General features: G+C 46.1%; 1 protein-coding gene and 1 long non-coding RNA gene across 3 annotated transcripts; both read right to left on the reverse strand.

Moving 5' to 3' along the window:
• Positions 1 to 489: 489 nt before the first annotated feature.
• Positions 490 to 6,013, reverse strand: LOC123181353 (uncharacterized). Of its 2 annotated transcripts, none has more exons than XR_006491647.1 (10): positions 5,374 to 6,013; positions 5,121 to 5,249; positions 4,910 to 5,040; positions 2,789 to 3,051; positions 2,573 to 2,703; positions 1,913 to 2,028; positions 1,704 to 1,787; positions 1,542 to 1,619; positions 1,364 to 1,457; positions 490 to 1,116 (listed from the first exon to the last, which is right to left on the reverse strand). It is a non-coding gene; the product is annotated as an uncharacterized lncRNA (long non-coding RNA). The 2 variants fall into 2 exon arrangements; XR_006491646.1 differs by having other exon boundaries at positions 2,789 to 3,058; positions 5,374 to 6,012.
• Positions 6,014 to 7,389: 1,376 nt separating this feature from the next.
• LOC123181354 (plant UBX domain-containing protein 10) lies at positions 7,390 to 12,751 on the reverse strand. The gene is made up of 4 exons (XM_044593611.1): positions 11,795 to 12,751; positions 8,764 to 8,934; positions 8,258 to 8,461; positions 7,390 to 7,794 (listed from the first exon to the last, which is right to left on the reverse strand). The coding sequence occupies exons 1-4, from the start codon at positions 12,566 to 12,568 to the stop codon at positions 7,564 to 7,566; spliced, it is 1,380 nt and encodes a 459-aa protein (XP_044449546.1). The 5' UTR covers positions 12,569 to 12,751; the 3' UTR covers positions 7,390 to 7,563.
• Between the last annotated feature and the right edge of the window lie 6,222 nt (positions 12,752 to 18,973).

The raw sequence follows: 18,973 nt of genomic DNA on the forward strand, positions 1-18,973 counted from the left end.
TGATGAAACCATACAACCAACGTTGCTTTTGAATGAGTTGAGTTTAGCTTAACAGCCCTCCTATTCGTTCAAAAGCAGTGGACTATTTCCTATCCTCTTCTCCATTCTTCAAGCTTCGAGTAAACTCGACTCTGTTTGTGCAAACTCGCCCTTGCTCCTTTCTCCTCTTCTCCATTCTTCAAGCTTCAAGTAAACTCGACTTTGTTTGCTCAAACTGGCTCTCATCTTCTTTCTCATTAGTATTTTTAGTGTCTTTAGCCGAGCTTTCTTCACAACATCAAGCGACCCTATTAGATTTTCTTCTTCAAAACATCAAAAGATGTTACTTCCTCCGATCTATATTAATTGTCACTGATTTAATATAACATTAGAGGAGTATTAGATTTTCCATGTCTCTTATGTTTCAGAGTAGCGGTGAAACTTCTTCGTGAAGGAGACAGCTTTGCAGTCATGCACCCAGCTACAAATTTGTCGGGTAAATCACGCCTAAGAAGTTCAAGTTACTTTACAATACACTGTATCTTATAAGCTGCATGATATACAGTTCAATGTCTGCATTGGTTGCACCAAATTTAGCACCGTAACTTTGTTGCCGATGCAGACAATAATACATAGATTTCTATACATAGTTGGGCCCAGGCTGAGAAATAAATAATAAATGGATTCCTCTCCCTTTAGCATATGCCTATGTAGCTTTCGTATTCTGAATAAGCTTATAGGCAAATACTACAATAACTTTTCTGCTATTACTCTACCTTTGTGTTCAAGCCTGCTCAAAGTTTAGACTGATCGATTGGCTCAACATAGATACTCCCTCCGTAACTTAATATAAGACGTTTTTTGAAGCACTCATCACAATGAGTCAACCAAGTTAGCGGCAAGTGATACCTAAAAGCATAGTCACCCGCAAGAAACAAAAAAAAACTAAAAGCGTAGAGCAAAACTTAATTTTTAGCAAAGACTGAGGTGCCGCCGGTGCTGCCTACTGCTGTATCCTGAGATGATGTTTACAGTGAGACCAGCATAGAGCCACGAACCATACACCGACCTAAGCTAATATTTGTGATGACGAGATCCCTAATTCACATTGTCACGGTCCCACGGACTGGAATGAGGCTGCAGTATACACAAACCCAAATAAGTAAAGCATTTTATGGTTAATATTTGTTTAAGCCTAATTTACACAATAATGAAACAAACTGTGTATGTTGACCATTGTGCACGTAGCGACTACATAAACAGAGTAAATTCGTATGCATCAGCAATAGCAAAACCGGATAGAGTCATTTTGGATTAAAAAAAGGAAGAAACTTTCTCATCTAAATTACTAAACTATCCCAGGTAAGCAAGTTGGGACACCTACCTGATGAATAGTATGAGCACACTACAGCAAAGCTGAATCCCATAGGCAAAATAGTGCAAACACTTGTTTTTGCACGAATATCATGAACTCGTATCTGCGAACAAACAAAAAATTGCCATACAACTTGTTGGTTATTTTTTTATCACAAGTTCACACTTTATTTCTTTTGCTAATATACCTTGACATCTATGGTAGAATGCGAATCAAGTTTCTTCTCCAAGAAGACCCAAGCAAGACCAAGAAGAAATTCTTCAAGCTAGAACACACAGTTTGACCATATTAGCTCTAAGTAGTAGGTACAACTAAACTAACTTTATCTACAATGCTAGAAAGTTAGTACCTCAACTACAGTAGAACGATGATCCAAGTCAATCACATCCCCTCTTCGGAGGCCAATCTTTTCAACGGTAGAGTCATGACACACCTAAGCAAATTTAAAAGTTATAACTCTACTATGTTCTGGTTTTGAAAAATAGCAGAAATTTGGTAGAAAAAACTTCATAATTATGAATAGTCAAAAGGAAAAGACATGTGTGTGCTTGAGGATACCCGAGCTACAATAAATCCACTCTTGATACTGTGGTGGGCCCGAAGCTCATCTCTGTAAACCGTATCCAACATCCGCAGTCTTTAGCTCAAGGTGATGAATAGGATGAGCAATGCGGCTGCAACAAGTCAGGTTCTTTAGTACTCCTATCTAGCAAATAATTGTAGATCCAGACACTTCCAAATGATCAAACTTAACGTTACCACCAGTTTGATCAATTAACCACAGGCAAAGGCTCTAAACTGTTTGTCCATTCAATTTTTGCTCAATTTTGAAGTGCGTCGGACCAATAGTTTTGTGCTAGTCTTAGGCAATAGGCTTATAATTAGTTGGATCCCAGTCTTGCACAGAGGTCTGGTCAATATTGCACAAATTGTAGTAGGTATCTAGCCTATTAATGTCCTAGTCAAATGGGCAAATATGCTTATGGTATTCATGGTTGCTAGGACTACCAAATAATTCAAACAGATTCAGAGTCTCCCTATTCTAGACGGGATAAGTCCAACCAAGACTCAGGGGACGATTCCTTGCTGGACCTCTATTAAGCCAGTTCCACAGACTAATCGATATTCTAGAGCCAAATAATTCTGGATGGGAATAGTCATTAACTAAAAGTCTCCTTGATATAGTTTGGTTATAAACGATAAAATATAGGAACATACCCAAATTTATTCCACATCTGGATGCACTTTTTCACTATGGAGATAGATAAAATGGCTGATTGTGGGAGATGTGAAGTAATCAGCCCTATAACCTCGCCATTATTGTCAATTACCGGCCCACATATGCAAGTCTGCATAAAAAATAGAACAAGGTTAAACATGAGTTCGGCATGATGATATAACAAGCATACGAAACATCAGAATACATTTTTTTACCAAAGAGCTATTATAGCTGGCAAACATGTAGTGGTTCCTTTCAAATAAAGGTTTCTCCAAATACAGAATCGAACCGTGGCTAACAACCAAAGCATACTCATCATCTCTATCTAAGACAAACACATTTTGTCCATAGTATGGTTTAGAGCCCAAAGTAGCCGGCACCAAAGGAAACTCCGTGTTGATATCCAGAAAAGAAACGCCATAGTGGTCATTGAAAAACAACACACGTGCCTCCACAACAGTGTCATTTGACAGGTGAACTGATACCTAAAAGAAGAAATTCTCGTTAGATAAGACAGAGTAATATTGTTACTTGAACTAAACTTCATAACAAACAACAAAGAAAAAATCATTTGAGAGCCACCTCTTTGTATTGGGAGCCTTGAATTTTCATATAAGGCATTTTTTTACTTGGATGTTACATGATGCCTTCCTTTTATTCGTGTCTGCACTCTTGTGATGGTATATCAACTATCACCTTGTGTATCCTTGGAAATGCTAAGCAGCACGTTATTTAGCTGTGTATGGAAAATATATGCTATGCTTAGGAAGGAACTTGGAGCTAACATGTTTGATGCTTGATGTGACAGAGATTGTAATAAAATATTGTCTTGTTAAGTAGTTTGTTAGAAACCGCAGCATGGGTCTTGGATCGTGTCCTTCAAATTTTCGGAAATCCTGATTTGCTTTCTTCAGAAACTGATCCTGCTATGCGAGTTGATTCGGAGAATTTACTGCAAGTTTTGTATGATATTTTGACCATATGCTAGAGTAGAGCTCACATATCAGAAAACACGGCGAATTATGTTATTTCTAATTGTCGCATGAGTAAATATTGTGGCTTAAAAATCGTGCATTTACCTTTATTTTGTGCACACACCAATCTCATGTTGTCCTTCGTTCATCCTATGGATGTTTCCGATATTAGTATTGTACCCATCTCATGGTGTTGTTGGTTCATCCTATGGATGTTTCTGAATATATAAGTATTGTGCTACTTATGATGCAGCCAGAAAAATATTTCTGTGAAGGATGTTGGATCCAAAAGCGAGGAAGCTTTCAGGCTACTGCTAGGAGGTGCTTTTGTGCAAAAAAGGAGGTGCTTGTGAAATTAGTTAATAGCCAAGAGGTGTTTCGAAAAACATTTCCATAGAAGTGAGTAAAGTCTAAATAGCAAAAGTCATTTCCATTCGAAACTTAAACATATATATCTGGATGCCGGTGTAATAAAATTATCAAGTTCTCTATGTTAGACAGTTGGGTGAGCAAAAAACTGAGATCTAAAGGACCAGAAAGCACTGGAACTATACATCTGAAACATGGTACAAACTGCTATTTCCAGGATGTCAAAAATTTCAACCTATGATGTTTAAGTTCTCAAAATCTACATATAGGCTTCTCCCTATAATTTTGTGCAGTGATAAGGCTTAAATCCAGAAAGATATCAGAGAATCCATAGTCACTAATCCAATGTGAACTAGTATGGCATCTTCCATGTTTAGGGGCCTGTTTAAAAGGTATAAGGCGATGCCAACACCTGCTGGAGCTCAAGCCTCTCGCAATGGGCAATGGCTGCTTGTGGAGTGGCGTCAGAAGCAAAGTCACCACGTGAAAACCTGTTGATGCTGCTGTCGATTGCGGGAGATGAATGCTGAATGTCTACCTCTTATTTAGCATATGAAGGTGAGGCGTGTAATGAGTCAGCAACAACGCATGTGATTCACTGACTTTGGAGAAGATGACAACATGCAATTAGAAGCGACTTAGAGAGGAGCGAAGCGGCGGCATAGAGGTGACATAGAAGAAGATGCGGTTGCAGAGAAGAAGTGAGAGCAAGACGCCGGTAGTTACCATGAGGCGGACAAAAGCCATGCTTGATGCTCATGTTCGAGAAACAGAAATACCTTTGATGCTCATGTTCGAGAAACGGAACTACCTTTAGATCAACATATATCTTTACATATTCCACTATTGCTATGTACTAGCAGCACATGGTTACCATACTAAGAAACTAAAAAGTGAGCTCCTCTGATCTGTTGGGTAGAACTGAATGATTTGGTTTACAACAGAACATAGGAAGGGAAAAAAACGAATGAAACAAGAGGTGCAATTTTTTACCTTCTGATTTGGGTCTCGCAGCTTGCCCTCCTCGCTGCACATGATGCTAGAAGAAGACAAGACTTTTGCGCACTTACCGACCTCGTCATACTCGGTGATGATGCCGGTGCAGTATACAACCACATTTCCATCTGCAAACAAGGAGATGGGCATTATCAGCGGTAGGAAGAATCAGCCGGAAGAATCACACTAATGGTTTTCTCGAATTTACCAGGCTCGGTGGCTGATACATTCACAACAGAGCAGGCCACATCCAGGATCATGTCTCTGTCATCCAAGCTCATTGCAGATTTCACGGATTTAGTGCCCCTGACCGCTCTAAGGGTCAGAAGGCTACTATCTGAAGAATGAAAAATAGAAAGTTAACAGTAGTTAGCAGGATGGCTTTAGCAACAAGGTGCAAATTAAAAGTATTGTGCTTAGTTGCTGCGAGCAACAAGTAAGAGAATGTTAATAGAGGTCACCTTCATCTCCGAGCTACATTAGGTCTTCACTCCAAGCCACCACATCATCATGTCGGCCAGATTTGGGGAAGGGAGGCTCCGGGGGAGGGAGCGGCCGGGCGGCTAAGGCGACTTCCTCCGCGGACAGCATCCTTTCACTGCCCGCTGCCGCCCGCTTCTTCCTCGCACTGAAACCCTCCTCCCTCCGCCGATCGCCTCGAGAATCTTCGACTGACTGCGCCGGGCCACTGTTCTCCGCCGCCAGCAATCTTCCTCTGGAGCGAGTCCACCTTCCACTGGACGCCTCCCCGACCGACGACGCCGGATTCCGCGTCCCCGCTGATCCGGGATCATCTCCGGCCGCCGGCCTCATCCTCAGTCTGGGCGGGCGTCCTCACCGTTCTTGTTTTTCTTTTTCTTTTTGACGGGAAGAGCGTGCTCACGATGAAACGGAGTGAAGAGTGAAGGTTACGAGACCGCATTAGCCGTCATTTCTTCCAACAGATCACATGTGCAAGCCTCCCCGACGACCTCCGGTCGTCGGCGGGAGGAGGGTCGCCGGACCCCGCGTGCGGCGTGTGTAGCAGTAATTTAGGCTAGGTTGCTTAGTGTTTCTGCCGGCCATGGCTGCTGCTCGCGTGGCGTTCACGGCGGCTATGAATAAATTGTCTTTTGATCCTTCTCCGACGCGGTGCTTCCATCTGTTGTCGACAGACCGTGCCGCTTCACTAGACTTTCCTGAACCATCCATTTGATCCCCACGATCGTGACACCACTTTCTAAACAAAAGTTTTCAAAATCCAATGCGGAACCAAGCAGTAAGAGAAATTCATCATGTGGATTAGATAGGTTTGGTGGTCAACCTTGGTCGGTGCAACGTCGACGACGACTTTGTGGAGGCCCTTTGTGCTTCAATTCTGCCGTAGCGGCGACATTTGCTCCAGGGTTGCAGTAGGATTGATGGCTATGTTTCGGATGCGCTGATGCTTTCTCCTTCGAGTGCGGTGGCGGCGACCTGATCTGGAGGACAGCCGATTCAACAAATGTTAGGCGGATGCAAGAAGGCGGCTTCGAGTCTTCTCTCTGGCGTTGTTGGATGAGTTCGGTCGAGCCGCGGACCGAAGAGCATAGAGATGATCCCGGTCAACAAGCCACAAGGTCTCAGGCCACATGGCGGCCTGCTTCATTGACACACAACGCAGCTTTGTCTTCTGTGGCATTTCTTTTGTCATGGGCATGTTGGTGTCTCTCCTCTTTCCGACGGCAACAGTAAGGTGGTCCTTGATTGTCTCTAGATTGTGGCTAAGTTTCAAATATGTCTAAAAAAGGCACATCTTTCGAGTTTCCGGGAGCAGCGGGTAACTTGAAACTGCCACCTAAGAATGTCTGAGAAGGTCAAAAACAAATACAACTTTTTTTTGCGGAATAAAAACATATACGGCTGTACACATCTTTCGTGTGTCTTTAATTTTCACATAAAACAATATTTCTTGCGCTGGCGTACAGAATAGTTTAGCTCCTAAAGAACAACCTTTTAGTGCACCGAATTTTTAGTTTTTGCATTGGACGCAACATAATTGCCAATGAAGATTTACATGCAAATAAAAACATGAATGTGTACATTTGTACAAAAACAAGAATTTGTTGACCCTCCAGATGCATTATTCGTGGTCTTCATTACTGGAGCAGCACAACCGTTTAATAGTCCTCATTCATCCTTTCAAAAAAAAAGTCTTCATTCATCACTAGAGCAGCACAACCGTTTATTAGTCTTCATCCATCACTAGAGCAGCACAACCGTTTGCTAAAGCACAAGTGCAAAAACTTTCAACCGTTCAACCTCTCAGCACAGATCCGCAAAATTACTGACAAAATCACAAATCTCATCGCTCGATTACTGACATGTTTTTCGCAAGGTTTCTTGTGATGTTATCACAAACACCATGTATTTACATCATACAACAATACTTGAGATTCAAGAACACAACCACAGAAACATAGCTAACAAATACAGTATGAAACATTGCAGCAGTCAACTGATCCGGCAGAAGGTGAATTTATTAACGAATGTGAACCACAAAAGCAGCATTTGCACAAAAGTCAAGTATATTGCCGTACAGCTGGAAGTCCCCACTGTTTGTCAAATAGAGTAAAAAAGGAGCACCTATACTTGCAAGTTTCAGTACATATAACTTAGAAAATTGAGGACATTCATTGTTCTATCTCGATAAATAGGCTTGCTTGTGGGTGCAAACCTGCTTCCACCAGCGTTTGGGAGTTCTTTTCAGGACCGTATGTTACCCGTGGAAAATTAGAAACTAGGCTGTACTTTTCCGCTTTCAAGCAATCCAAAGAATCAACATAGTCATATATCGAGGTAATGGTGGCGGAACTGTGGAATCTCCTTTCTTTGCGCTCTCCAGTTGGAAATCTTATAAGAACCTGCAGAATTGTGAGCATGGCTTGGAGTTAGTTCAAAGACCTGTGACCAAATTATGACGCTACTACTACTACTACTACTACTATCAAGTGACAACATATACCTCATGTTCAGATAATGCAGGTCATGTGTACACAGATAATATAAAATTCAGGAACGATGTGTCCCTATCTAGCCCCTTAAAAAGTTACACCCTCCGTTCCATAATGCTTGTCATGGTTCCATAAGCTTGTCATGGTTTTAGTTCAAATTTGAACTGAAACCACGACAAGTATTATGGAACGGAGGGAGTAATAAGTAACAAATTAGGAAGAAAAATGCAGCATAAGGTACTACACTGATATTTGGTGATCAACAAAAGAAGAAAAATGCTTGAAAAGCAGAAAGATGTGGTTCTGCACATGTTATACTAGAGTAAGAATAGGCAAAAGGTTGTTGATAGCGTGCAAAGAGCGTTAAACATACTCGAGTAACGTCAGGCCCTTTCTCAGGCTCAGCGCCAAGAGCCATTGCCTTCTCTTGCCGTCTCCTTGCAAGAGCAGCTTCCTTTTCAGCTGCTTCTTGGACTGCCCTGGCTTGTGCTTCCTCGTCTTCTATACGCTTCCTCTCAGCCTCCGCGGCCTCTCTTTCAATTCTTTCTTGTTCCTCTCTCATCTGGCGTTCCCTGGCCTGGTCATAATTGTGTGATTAAATCAGTGCTATCATGAAAACATTCCAACACTAGGAGAAAATATAGTGGCATGTGTGTGCACTGCTTGAATCACACCTTAAACGACGCACTTACTGTGAATGCACAAATGTGATCCTTATGAGGCACGGTGCTTTTTACAGAAGGAAAACCAAGGAGTTATTACAACATCTGACCTACCTTCCTTTCTTACCATTAGACAGGAATGGATACTCTTCTACAACCAAAGCACAAACAATAAAAACTATAGAAGGATCCATAAGTCATATATAGCTTAACGTACCTGATCAGCTTCAAGTGCAGCTCTGTAAGCAGCATCTTGTTCCTCACGCAAACGTTGATTGTTTAGTCTTTCTTCAGCTTCAATCCTGGCAGCAACAAGGGACGTAGTGCATTCTTCAACAACTCTTTGAAGAATTGTTATCATCTCTTCAGGTGATTTGGGCCCCTCAACCTTTGGAAGATCGGAAGAAAATGCATGAGCAAAACTGACGAATTGTACAAAGTGTTAAAGAAGCAATTAAACAACAGTCTAACGCTTTAATAGGCCGATATAAGAAACATAGTGGCCAGTTCTAAATCCAAACGACCACTATTCTTTCGAAGATGCATCATTTCACTTTACTATCAGGTAAAGTAAGCAATCTATCTACAATCTCAGATCCAGTGGTACTATCACACATGATGTACAAAAGCAGGCAAGGAAAAAGAGTAAGAATATATCACAACATTTCACTCTGGAATCCTATGGTACGCGGATACGGCACAAAATCAGCATACAGGGGGTTCTAAACGTCCGGATACCCCTTGAAACGTATCGGGTCATTTTCCATTTTCCATAAAGATTAAAATAAATAGAATATGGTGGAGATACCTGGTGATAAACGTGGGATACGGAGGAAACCTAACACTCTAGTACAAAAGCCCTCGCACAGCACAGCGCAGCAGGCATTATTCTCCCCTCGATGCGCCTCCACCGGTAAGGCCCCGGCCCATATCTGAGCACCACCACCTGCTCCCTACCCACGCCGGCAACGAAAGCCAAAAATCTACCACTGCTCAACGCCAACCTAGAGAAAGAGATGAGCGGCCGTTGGCCGCTGACGCTCCAACCGCCCTGCGCTCTCACCCCAGATCTGAGCGCCACCGGTACAACACACCTCCCTCTGTGCCGGAGTTAGAGCACCACCGTCCACCTGCTCCATCTCACCCAGCTGCCCAGGTGTGATTCCACTTTCCTTCTCCCTACTCCGCTTCTCCATGAGTGGTTGCCTCTGCTCATTTCTATGCTGCAGAGGGCATCTGATTTTACAAAGGCAATGGGTGATGGGATTTTACTATTGCGGTAGTGCCTTATTGGGCTACCTGGGCTGAGTAGGCTAGTGTGCTTGGTGGGCTTAGAAACAATGGGGTTTACTTGCCAAAATCAGCCATGCTGCCCATGTACTGGAGGAGCAAGCAACATCATAACAATTATCACTAATAAGGATGCCCCTGAATTATCGTTTTTCCCGTTCCCATGTGCAAATCATCAATATCTACATATTTTAAATATTTATTAGCCGTATCTGCGTATTTAAAAAATCGCCATATCATGGTATTGTGGTATCTGTATTGTTGTATCCGTGCAACTTAGCTGGAATCATACATTTTAAAATACAAGAACAAAGCATATTAGTATTAACAACCACTTTAGCATCACCCATGAGTAGAAAGTGCATAATCAGATCAGACAGTTAAATTACTATATGATCATGCTTGATTTCTATGTTACTAAAATGAGAATAGAGACGATGTATACAAAATTTTAAGAAATCATAATGCAAATATTTCACGCAGTAGCTTATAATATAACCAACAATTGACAAGTGAAATTTCCTGATTTTTTCGTCATCTACATACGCAGCCATCTACTATCTCTGTACCAAAACATAAGACGTTTTTGCAGTTCAATTTAGACTGCAAAAACGTCTTATATTTTGGTACGGATGGAGTAGAAGAGAATGCATCAATTGCTGGTAGTAATTGGACGCAATCAGACGCAGTGTACGTGAGCAATTAATTATCTACATGAAGGACCTGTGAATGTGCGCAAGTCGTGATGTTTGAAAGCAAAATGAGGTGAGATCCTGGACCATGAGACAAACTTTATTCTTTCAAAGAACAATTTAGTTAAGAAAACCCCCAGTAGCCTTTTCTGGATTTTTTTTGTGAGTCCTGGGATCTGGATTGATAAAAATATCTTGGGGAGGAACAAAGCAAATTCCTGTATCTTCAGAAATAAAGTCCCACAACTGCACCATCTCGTTTGAATCTTGCAAAGAAGTACCAAACTAATTTTCCAATATCATGAGCAGTTTTTGCTCAAGTTCATTAGAGTAGCACGAAATTCAAGTATAAAGGTTTATAGAGGAATCGTGTAAATGCATCCAGTACCCTATGGTATGTTAGATTCATTCAAATTGGTTAACAGGAATGGGAATGACAGGTTTAGTTGTTCGTTATAGGACTACAAGATCTCAAGATATTCAGGACCAGGAATGTGTAATCCCAAGGGAGAACATTTCAAGTGTTTGGGACTGGAATTGAAAACTGAGTATAAGAACTAAAAAAGAACTCCTAAAATTCCAATTGATGTATCATTGCAGTAAAACAAGTGAATGCTAATTATTACTAAAACTGCACTATTTAATCTCACCTGTCAACTCAACTTTAAATTCCAATACAGATAACAAATAGAGACAATTAGACAATAGAGGAAGGTTGATAAAAATAATTTGTGAAAGATATCATGGTTTTTGATTACTTCATAGTGTTCACACATAGTACATCACAAACAGTGTAGGATAAAAGATTTTCTCTACAACAGCACATATACATCTCCAGGACAACTAAGCTCAATAAGTGATGCAATTATATTCTGAAGGTAGGCCAACCTTACTATAACCAGCTATTAGTCTATCAGCACAAGGGCATAGCAATAGGCTTAACTAACTCACACAGCCACAGATCTGTAACTATTGTTCTAACCAACTGCATGAACACATCATAATGAATGAAACATCGTAACTAAAGAATCGCAAACTCCTTTTACATAGCCCCTGCAAGTAACCCGCATACTCAGCTAAGCTTATCTAATTGCAAGTAACCCGCATACTCGGTTAAGCTTATCTAATAATACAAAGTTATATCGATCCCCAAACACCTGCAGTATAATCCATGTGCTAATTAACAAACTCTGAAACCCAGAATCCAAGCAGCAAGGAAACTGGATCTTAGAAGAAAAATAATTGATGAGCACAACAACACTATACCTGCTGCAACAGCACAATTCTCTGGTTCGTAGATGCCATGACTAGCGCACAAAACGGGAAGCGTGATGCGTTCAGGCTGTTGCTCATCTTGAACCCTTCAGTCCTTCTGATGCTACCACCCCATGCAACGAAGTTCTCATCTATGAAGGCGGCCACCGGCTCGGAGCAGAGGCAGCCACCGCAGAATGCTGGGGTATCCGGGTGGTCAGGGGAGTGGAGGTACACAAAGAGAAGCTTGTACTCACGCTGTGCACGCTGCAACGCGTCAGCAAATCCCTCAGCAACGAAGCGCGGGCCACGGCCAGCCCCAAACTCGTGCTCGAACTCGGCCAGGAAGTCAACCGCCTCCGCGGCGGACGGGGGCAGCTCAAGCAAGCGGTCACCGCCGCCCTGCGCAAGGCCGAGGAGGGAGAGGGATCGGGACAGCACGCCGCTTGCGACCCAGAAACCGAGACGGATGGAACCGGTGACGAGGCCGACCCCACCGGAAACCACGTAGAAGGGGAGCGTCACTAGCCTCCACGCGATCCCGGGCTGCTGCTGCTGCGGAGCCGGGGCGGGGGGTTGGTAGGCGATGGAATCGGATTCCAGCGGAGGCGGGGGCGGCGGGCCGTAAGTGGACGGCTCGGGCGAGGAGGGGTCGCCGGTGATGGAGGAGACGGCAAGCTGGAGGTCCCAGTTGTTGGCCACGAGAATCTCGGTGCAGAGGTCGGGGTCGGAGATGCCTGTGACGGCCTGGAAGTAGGCGAGCTTGTCGTCGACGGTCTCGGCCATGGCGGCCGGCTGCGGGTTGGGGGCGGGGGTGGGGCAGAGCTAGGGTTTGGGGATTTGGGGGCGGTTAGGTAGTTAGGACTTGAGAGGAAGAGGAGATGCGAAGAGTAGTCTCGACTCTCGAGTTGGATTGGTCGCGAGAGCGAGCAAAGAGACGACTCGGTGGTGACGTGACGTCTCCTCTTCCTTCACGGAACGGAACGGAACGGAGTGCTGCGCTCATCGCTTTTCGCTTCTCTATCTAGGACTGTACTAGTCTATATACACAAGAATACGAAAAAATACACAAGAATACGGCGTAACGTATTGTGATTTATGAAATTTTCTGTTGAATTCTTTGAGTAGAACAATATCCCAATAAAAAACAGATTGTAACATGGCGGTTCTTTGCCTGGCATGATGTTCTCCGTTGATTCTACTGTTACTTGGCCCGTTTAAAAAAAAAAACTACTGTTACTTGTAGTTTTCGTTTCTTGTCAAACTCGGTTATATAACTCCCGCAACAAAATAACAATTTAATTGTACAACAATGTCTACTAATTCCATCAACACCTTTGTTACATATTGAGTAGTAAGGATCATTTTGAAATTCTGTGATACATACATTCTATAATCGTTCCGTATGCTTGAATAGCTAGTGATAGTACAAATATTTGCTAGCAATATAATTCAACAAACCAAGAGATTGCTCATTAGAAAATCATCATTAGTGCGCACAAGCGAAAATCAGAGCACATTGTGTCCGAGGGGGCATGGGTTGCACTGATTTTTTACAGGAATACTAGCAGATTCGTACTTAGCTATGGGTGGTGACGCGGGTAAACACTTATGTTCTCATGATACGGCCTAACCCTACGACATTGTTTTATGTCTTGAATATATCAACCGGAGAAAGGTGAAGCACGATATACACAGGAAGAACTACAACCGGGTCGCCCCTGTCCTCGGAGTTGCGGTTCATCCCGACGGACCTCCACGGGCTATGCTTCAGGTGCTTCGAGGAGGGCCACCGGCGTCAAGACTGCAGCAACCCCCCGCTTTGCATCCGATGTGGTGGCGCCGGCCACGTCTCCTCTCAGTGTCTGGAGCCGCGCAGCCCCATCTCTGCGGTTGAGCTCCGGCGCATTGTCATTGCCAGGGTCGCGCGGAGGGAGCCGACTCCGCGTCCGCCTCCTGCTATCCGGCAGAGATTGTTGGAGCCTAGGCAGAGCGCACCGACGGTGCCGCTCTCGCCAGTTGCGCCCAATCTCGCCTCGATGGCCTGGGGGGCGGCGCCCTAGCCGTCTTCCTTGGAGATCTGTGTGCTGTAGAGGTCGGAGGACATGGACGATCTCGAGCGCAGGCTGCAGCTCGCGGTGGTGATGTACGTGGGCGGGGCGAGGCCGCCGGTGTCATGTGAGGATGCAGCGGTGGCGGTTGCAGCTCAGTTGGGCATTCCAAGATTCCAGTTTTCTGTCCACAAATTCCACCCGGAGGATTTCCTGGTTGTCTTCGCGGCGCACCAGTTCAGGAACTTGGCGTTAGCTGTTCCGTCGATTGAGCACCAGGGAATCAAGCTGTTCATCAAGCCCTGGCTTAGGCAGGTGCAGGCTACTTCTCGGTTGATGAGAGTTCAGGTTGACGTGATGATTGAAGGTGTGCCATCACATGTGTGGTCGCAAAGCACGGCGGCAGAGATCCTGGGCAGCGCATGTCTGATTGAGAGTCTGGCACCAGAGACGGCGAGCAGGGAGGATCTGTCGCTCTTCAAGCTGAGAGCTTGGTGCGTAGACCCTGACGAGGTGCCGGTTTTTCGTAGACTCTGGGTGCCGGAGCCGGTGGGGACGACGCACGATCCGGCGGCGCGGGCGCCTGCTTTTCGCCAGCTCCTGGAGTACCCCGCTTTGGTGCATATTGGGCGGCTGCGTGACTTCTCGCCGCCGGAGCTTTGGAGAGGTAGGTCGGATTCTGACGATGGGAGCGGTCAGAGTGGATTTCCAGACAGTTCTCGTGGCTCGCAGTTCGGCGGTGATTGGGTGGTTCAGCCTTGGTCGCGTGGTGTGAGGGACGCTAGAGGCTCTGGTCGCGAGCAGCCTGGTCCGGCGAACGGTGGCGCCGGTGGAAGGACGGGAAGATCCTACCGGGCCGTTCTGGAAGGCAGGGTGGGGCCCTCCGATTGGAGGCTTCCGCACATGGGCGCAGGCCAGCGCTCAGGCTTGGTGGGCCAGGGGGATAACTTTGCGACCACGACCGAGGAGATCCCGAGGCATTCAAATTTGGCGAGGACCCAGTTGGGATCACTAGCCACCAGGAGGGAGACAGCTGGCGAATTGGCTGCATCGGATCCGTTGGCAAAGGGTGGTGAGGAGATCGAGGCGCCAGACAGATCGGCTTTTGCAGCGAATCAGGTTCGGGCAGTGGTTCAGCAGCAGGGTACGTTGGTGCTGGGTTCTGAGGTGGCAAGGCAGGAGAAGGCCACCAATCAGAAGGCGCCTGAGAGGGAGGTGCAGCATGTGGACACGGCCGCAGTCGAGGATGATTTGGTGGTTCCCACGCGGACGGAACACGAGGTGGGACCGGGTGATGTGCAACCAGCCAGCCTGGATCCGGTGCTGCCGGACTCCCCGCGGGATCCCCCACCGCTGGCGGTGGCACAGGAGATGGAGCCGCAGATTATCCCTGCCCATCAGATAGTTGTGATGGGACACGACCAGTCCAACGGCTGGGCCCCGGCCGCGGATCTGTTGCATGGCTCTGCGGGTGGACAGCCAATGAGTGAGGTCGAGGTTGCCCCCACCTCGATTCCTGGGGCCATGCATCCAGATGTGGGGAGGGATGGCTCTGTTGGCGACGTGACTACGTACGCTGCATGCGATGATTTGGCGCTGATTAGCTCGGAGCCTGCTGCCCGGAACAATGTGCTGGAGTTGAATGCTACGGAGGCACGTTTATCCTACAAGGAGGAACTTGCGGTAAACAACATCAAGAATTTTTGTGCTGGTCTGCTCAAGAAATTAGCCCCACCACCACTCAAGGAGTTTGAGGGACTCAGGGGAGTGAAACCTGGACAGGATCCATTCACACCTCGGCGTACCACCAGATCGCTGGGGGTGGGAGGTCCGCGCAAGTCTAAAGCATCGGCTGCGGAGACTGTTCTGTTGAAGACCCTGGGCTTTGATTGCGAGGATTTAGCGGTCTCTGAGGATGCTCTCGGGCAACTGAGACAGGTGTTTGACTCGCCTCTGCAGGAGCAGCAACTTAGGGCAATTGCGGCCATTTTTGGCAAGGCTATCCCTTTCAATATGGGAGGTGAAGTGGAGAGCGACGCGATGGCAATAGCATAGAGGAGTTGGCGGTTACGGACATGGGAGGCTCTCCTTTCCTATGTCGTACAATGCAATGGAGATGGTGTGCTGGAACGTTAGGGGACTAAATAGCCCCGCGAAACGGAAAGCACTTAGGGAGTTTGTAGATTCAATTCATACTGCCATCATGTGTATCTTAGAGACTAAGTTGGAGGTGGTCGATCAGTTTGTAACAATGCAATTGTTGGGAATCGTAGCATAATTTAAAAAATTTCCTACGCTCACCAAGATGCATCTATGGAGTTTACTAGCAACGAGGGGAAGGGAGTGCATCTACATACCCTTGTAGATCGCGAGCGGAGCATTCCAATGAACGTGGATGACGGAGTCGTACTCGTCGTGATCCAAATCACCGATGACCGAGTGCCGAACGGACGGCACCTCCGCGTTCAACACACGTACGGTGCAGCGACGTCTCCTCCTTCTTCATCCAGCAAGGGGGAAGGAGAGGTTGATGGAGATCCAACAGCACGACGGCGTGGTGGTGGATGTAGCGGGTCTCCGGCAGGGCTTCGCCGAGCTTCTGCGAGAGAGAGAGCGGTGTTGCAGGGGAGGAGGGAGGCGCCCAAGGCTGTAGGTTGCTGCCCTCCCCCCCTTTATATAGGCCCCCTGGGGGGGCGCCGGCCCTGGAGATGAGATCCAAAGGGGGGGCGGCGGCCAAGTGGGGGGGAAGGGGTGCCTTGCCCCCCAAGGCAAGGGGGAAGCTCCCCCCCTAGGGTTCCCAACCCTAGGCGCATGGGGGGAGGCCCAAGGGGGGCGCCCCAGCCCACTAAGGGCTGGTTACCTTCCACTTTCAGCCCACGGGGCCCTCCGGGATAGGTGGCCCCACCCGGTGGACCCCCGGGACCCTTCCGGTGGTCCCGGTACAATACCGGTAACCCCCGAAACTTTCCCGGTGGCCGAAACTTGACTTCCTATATATAATTCTTCACCTCCGGACCATTCCGGAACCTCCCGTGACGTACGGGATCTCATCCGGGACTCCGAACAACTTTCGGGTTTCCGCATACATATATCTCTACAACCCTAGCGTCACCGGACCTTAAGTGTGTAGACCCTACGGGTTCGGGAGACATGCAGACATGACCGAGACGCCTCTCCGGTCAATAACCAACAGCGGGATCTGGATACCCATGTTGGCTCCCACATGTTCCACGATGATCTCATCGGATGAACCACGGTGTCGAGGATTCAATCAATCCCGTATGCAATTCCCTTTGTCAATCGGTATGTTACTTGCCCGAGATTCGATCGTCGGTATCCCAATACCTAGTTCAATCTCGTTACCGGCAAGTCTCTTTACTCGTACCGCAATGCATGATCCCGTGACTAACGCCTTAGTCACATTGAGCTCATTATGATGATGCATTACCGAGTGGGCCCAGAGATACCTCTCCGTCACACGGAGTGACAAATCCCAGTCTCGATCCGTGCCAACCCAACAGACACTTTCGGAGATACCCATAGTGCACCTTTATAGTCACCCAGTTACGTTGTGACGTTTGGCACACCCAAAGCACTCCTACGGTATCCGGGAGTTGCACGATCTCATGGTCTAAGGAAAAGATACTTGACATTGGAAAAGCTCTAGCAAACGAAACTACACAATCTTTTATGCTATGCTTAGGATTGGGTCTTGTCCATCACATCATTCTCCTAATGATGTGATCCCGTTATCAATGACATCCAATGTCCATAGTCAGGAAACCATGACTATCTGTTGATCAACGAGCTAGTCAACTAGAGGCTTACTAGGGACACGTTGTGGTCTATGCATTCACACATGTATTACGATTTCCGGACAATACAATTATAGCATGAATAATAGACGATTATCATGAACAAAGAAATATAATAATAACCATTTATTATTGCCTCTAGGGCATATTTCCAACAGTCTCCCACTTGCACTAGAGTCAATAATCTAGTTACATTGTGATGAATCGAACACCCATTGTGTCCTGGTGTTGATCATGTTTTGCCCTAGGGAGAGGTTTAGTCAACGGATCTGCTACATTCAGGTCCGTGTGTACTTTACAAATTTCTATGTCTCCATTTTGAACACTTTCACGAATGGAGTTGAAACGACGCTTGATATGCCTGGTCTTCCTGTGAAACCTGGGCTCCTTCGCAAGGGCAATAGCTCCAGTGTTGTCACAGAAGAGAGTCATCGGGCCCGACGCATTGGGAATCACCCCTAGGTCGGTAATGAACTCCTTCATCCAGACTGCTTCATGTGCTGCCTCCGAGGCTGCCATGTATTCCGCTTCACATGTAGATCCCGCCACGACGCTTTGCTTGCAACTGCACCAGCTTACTGCTCCTCCATTCAAAATATACACGTATCCGGTCTGTGACTTCGAGTCATCCAGATCTGTGTCGAAGCTAGCGTCCACGTAACCCTTTACGACGAGCTCTTCGTCACCTCCATAAACGAGAAACATATCCTTAGTCCTCTTCAGGTACTTCAGGATATTCTTGACCGCTGTCCAGTGTTCCATGCCGGGATTACTTTGGTACCTTCCTACCAAACTTACGGCAAGGTTTACATCAGGTCTGGTACACAGCATGGCATACATAATAGACCCTATGGCCGAGGCATAGGGGATGACACTCATCTTTTCTATATCTTCTGCCATGGTCGGGCATTGAGCCGTGCTCAATTGCACACCTTGCAATACAGGCAAGAACCCCTTCTTGGACTGATCCATACTGAACTTCTTCAATATCTTGTCAAGGTATGTACTCTGTGAAAGACCAATGAGGCGTCTTGATCTATCTCTATAGATCTTGATGCCTAATATATAAGCAGCTTCTCCAAGGTCCTTCATTGAAAAACACTTATTCAAATAGGCCTTTATACTTTCCAAGAATTCTATATCATTTCCCATCAATAGTATGTCATCCACATATAATATGAGAAATGCTACAGAGCTCCCACTCACTTTCTTGTAAACACAGGCTTCTCCATAAGTCTGTGTAAACCCAAACGCTTTGATCATCTCATCAAAGCGAATGTTCCAACTCCGAGATGCTTGCACCAGCCCATAGATTGAGCGTTGGA

The sequence above is a fragment of the Triticum aestivum genome, chromosome 1D (genome assembly GCF_018294505.1).
Source record: "Triticum aestivum cultivar Chinese Spring chromosome 1D, IWGSC CS RefSeq v2.1, whole genome shotgun sequence".
NCBI classification, from domain to species: domain Eukaryota; kingdom Viridiplantae; phylum Streptophyta; class Magnoliopsida; order Poales; family Poaceae; genus Triticum; species Triticum aestivum.

Excerpts from the sequence above, each read along its gene's own strand:
- LOC123181354 (XM_044593611.1), bottom strand. The coding sequence starts at position 12,568 with ATGGCCGAGACCGTCGACGACAAGCTCGCCTACTTCCAGGCCGTCACA. Across the intron at positions 8,935-11,794 it reads GAATTGTGCTGTTGCAGCAG|GTTGAGGGGCCCAAATCACC; the intron begins GTATAGTGTTGT and ends GATCTTCCAAAG. Across the intron at positions 8,462-8,763 it reads CTGCACTTGAAGCTGATCAG|GCCAGGGAACGCCAGATGAG; the intron begins GTACGTTAAGCT and ends AATTATGACCAG.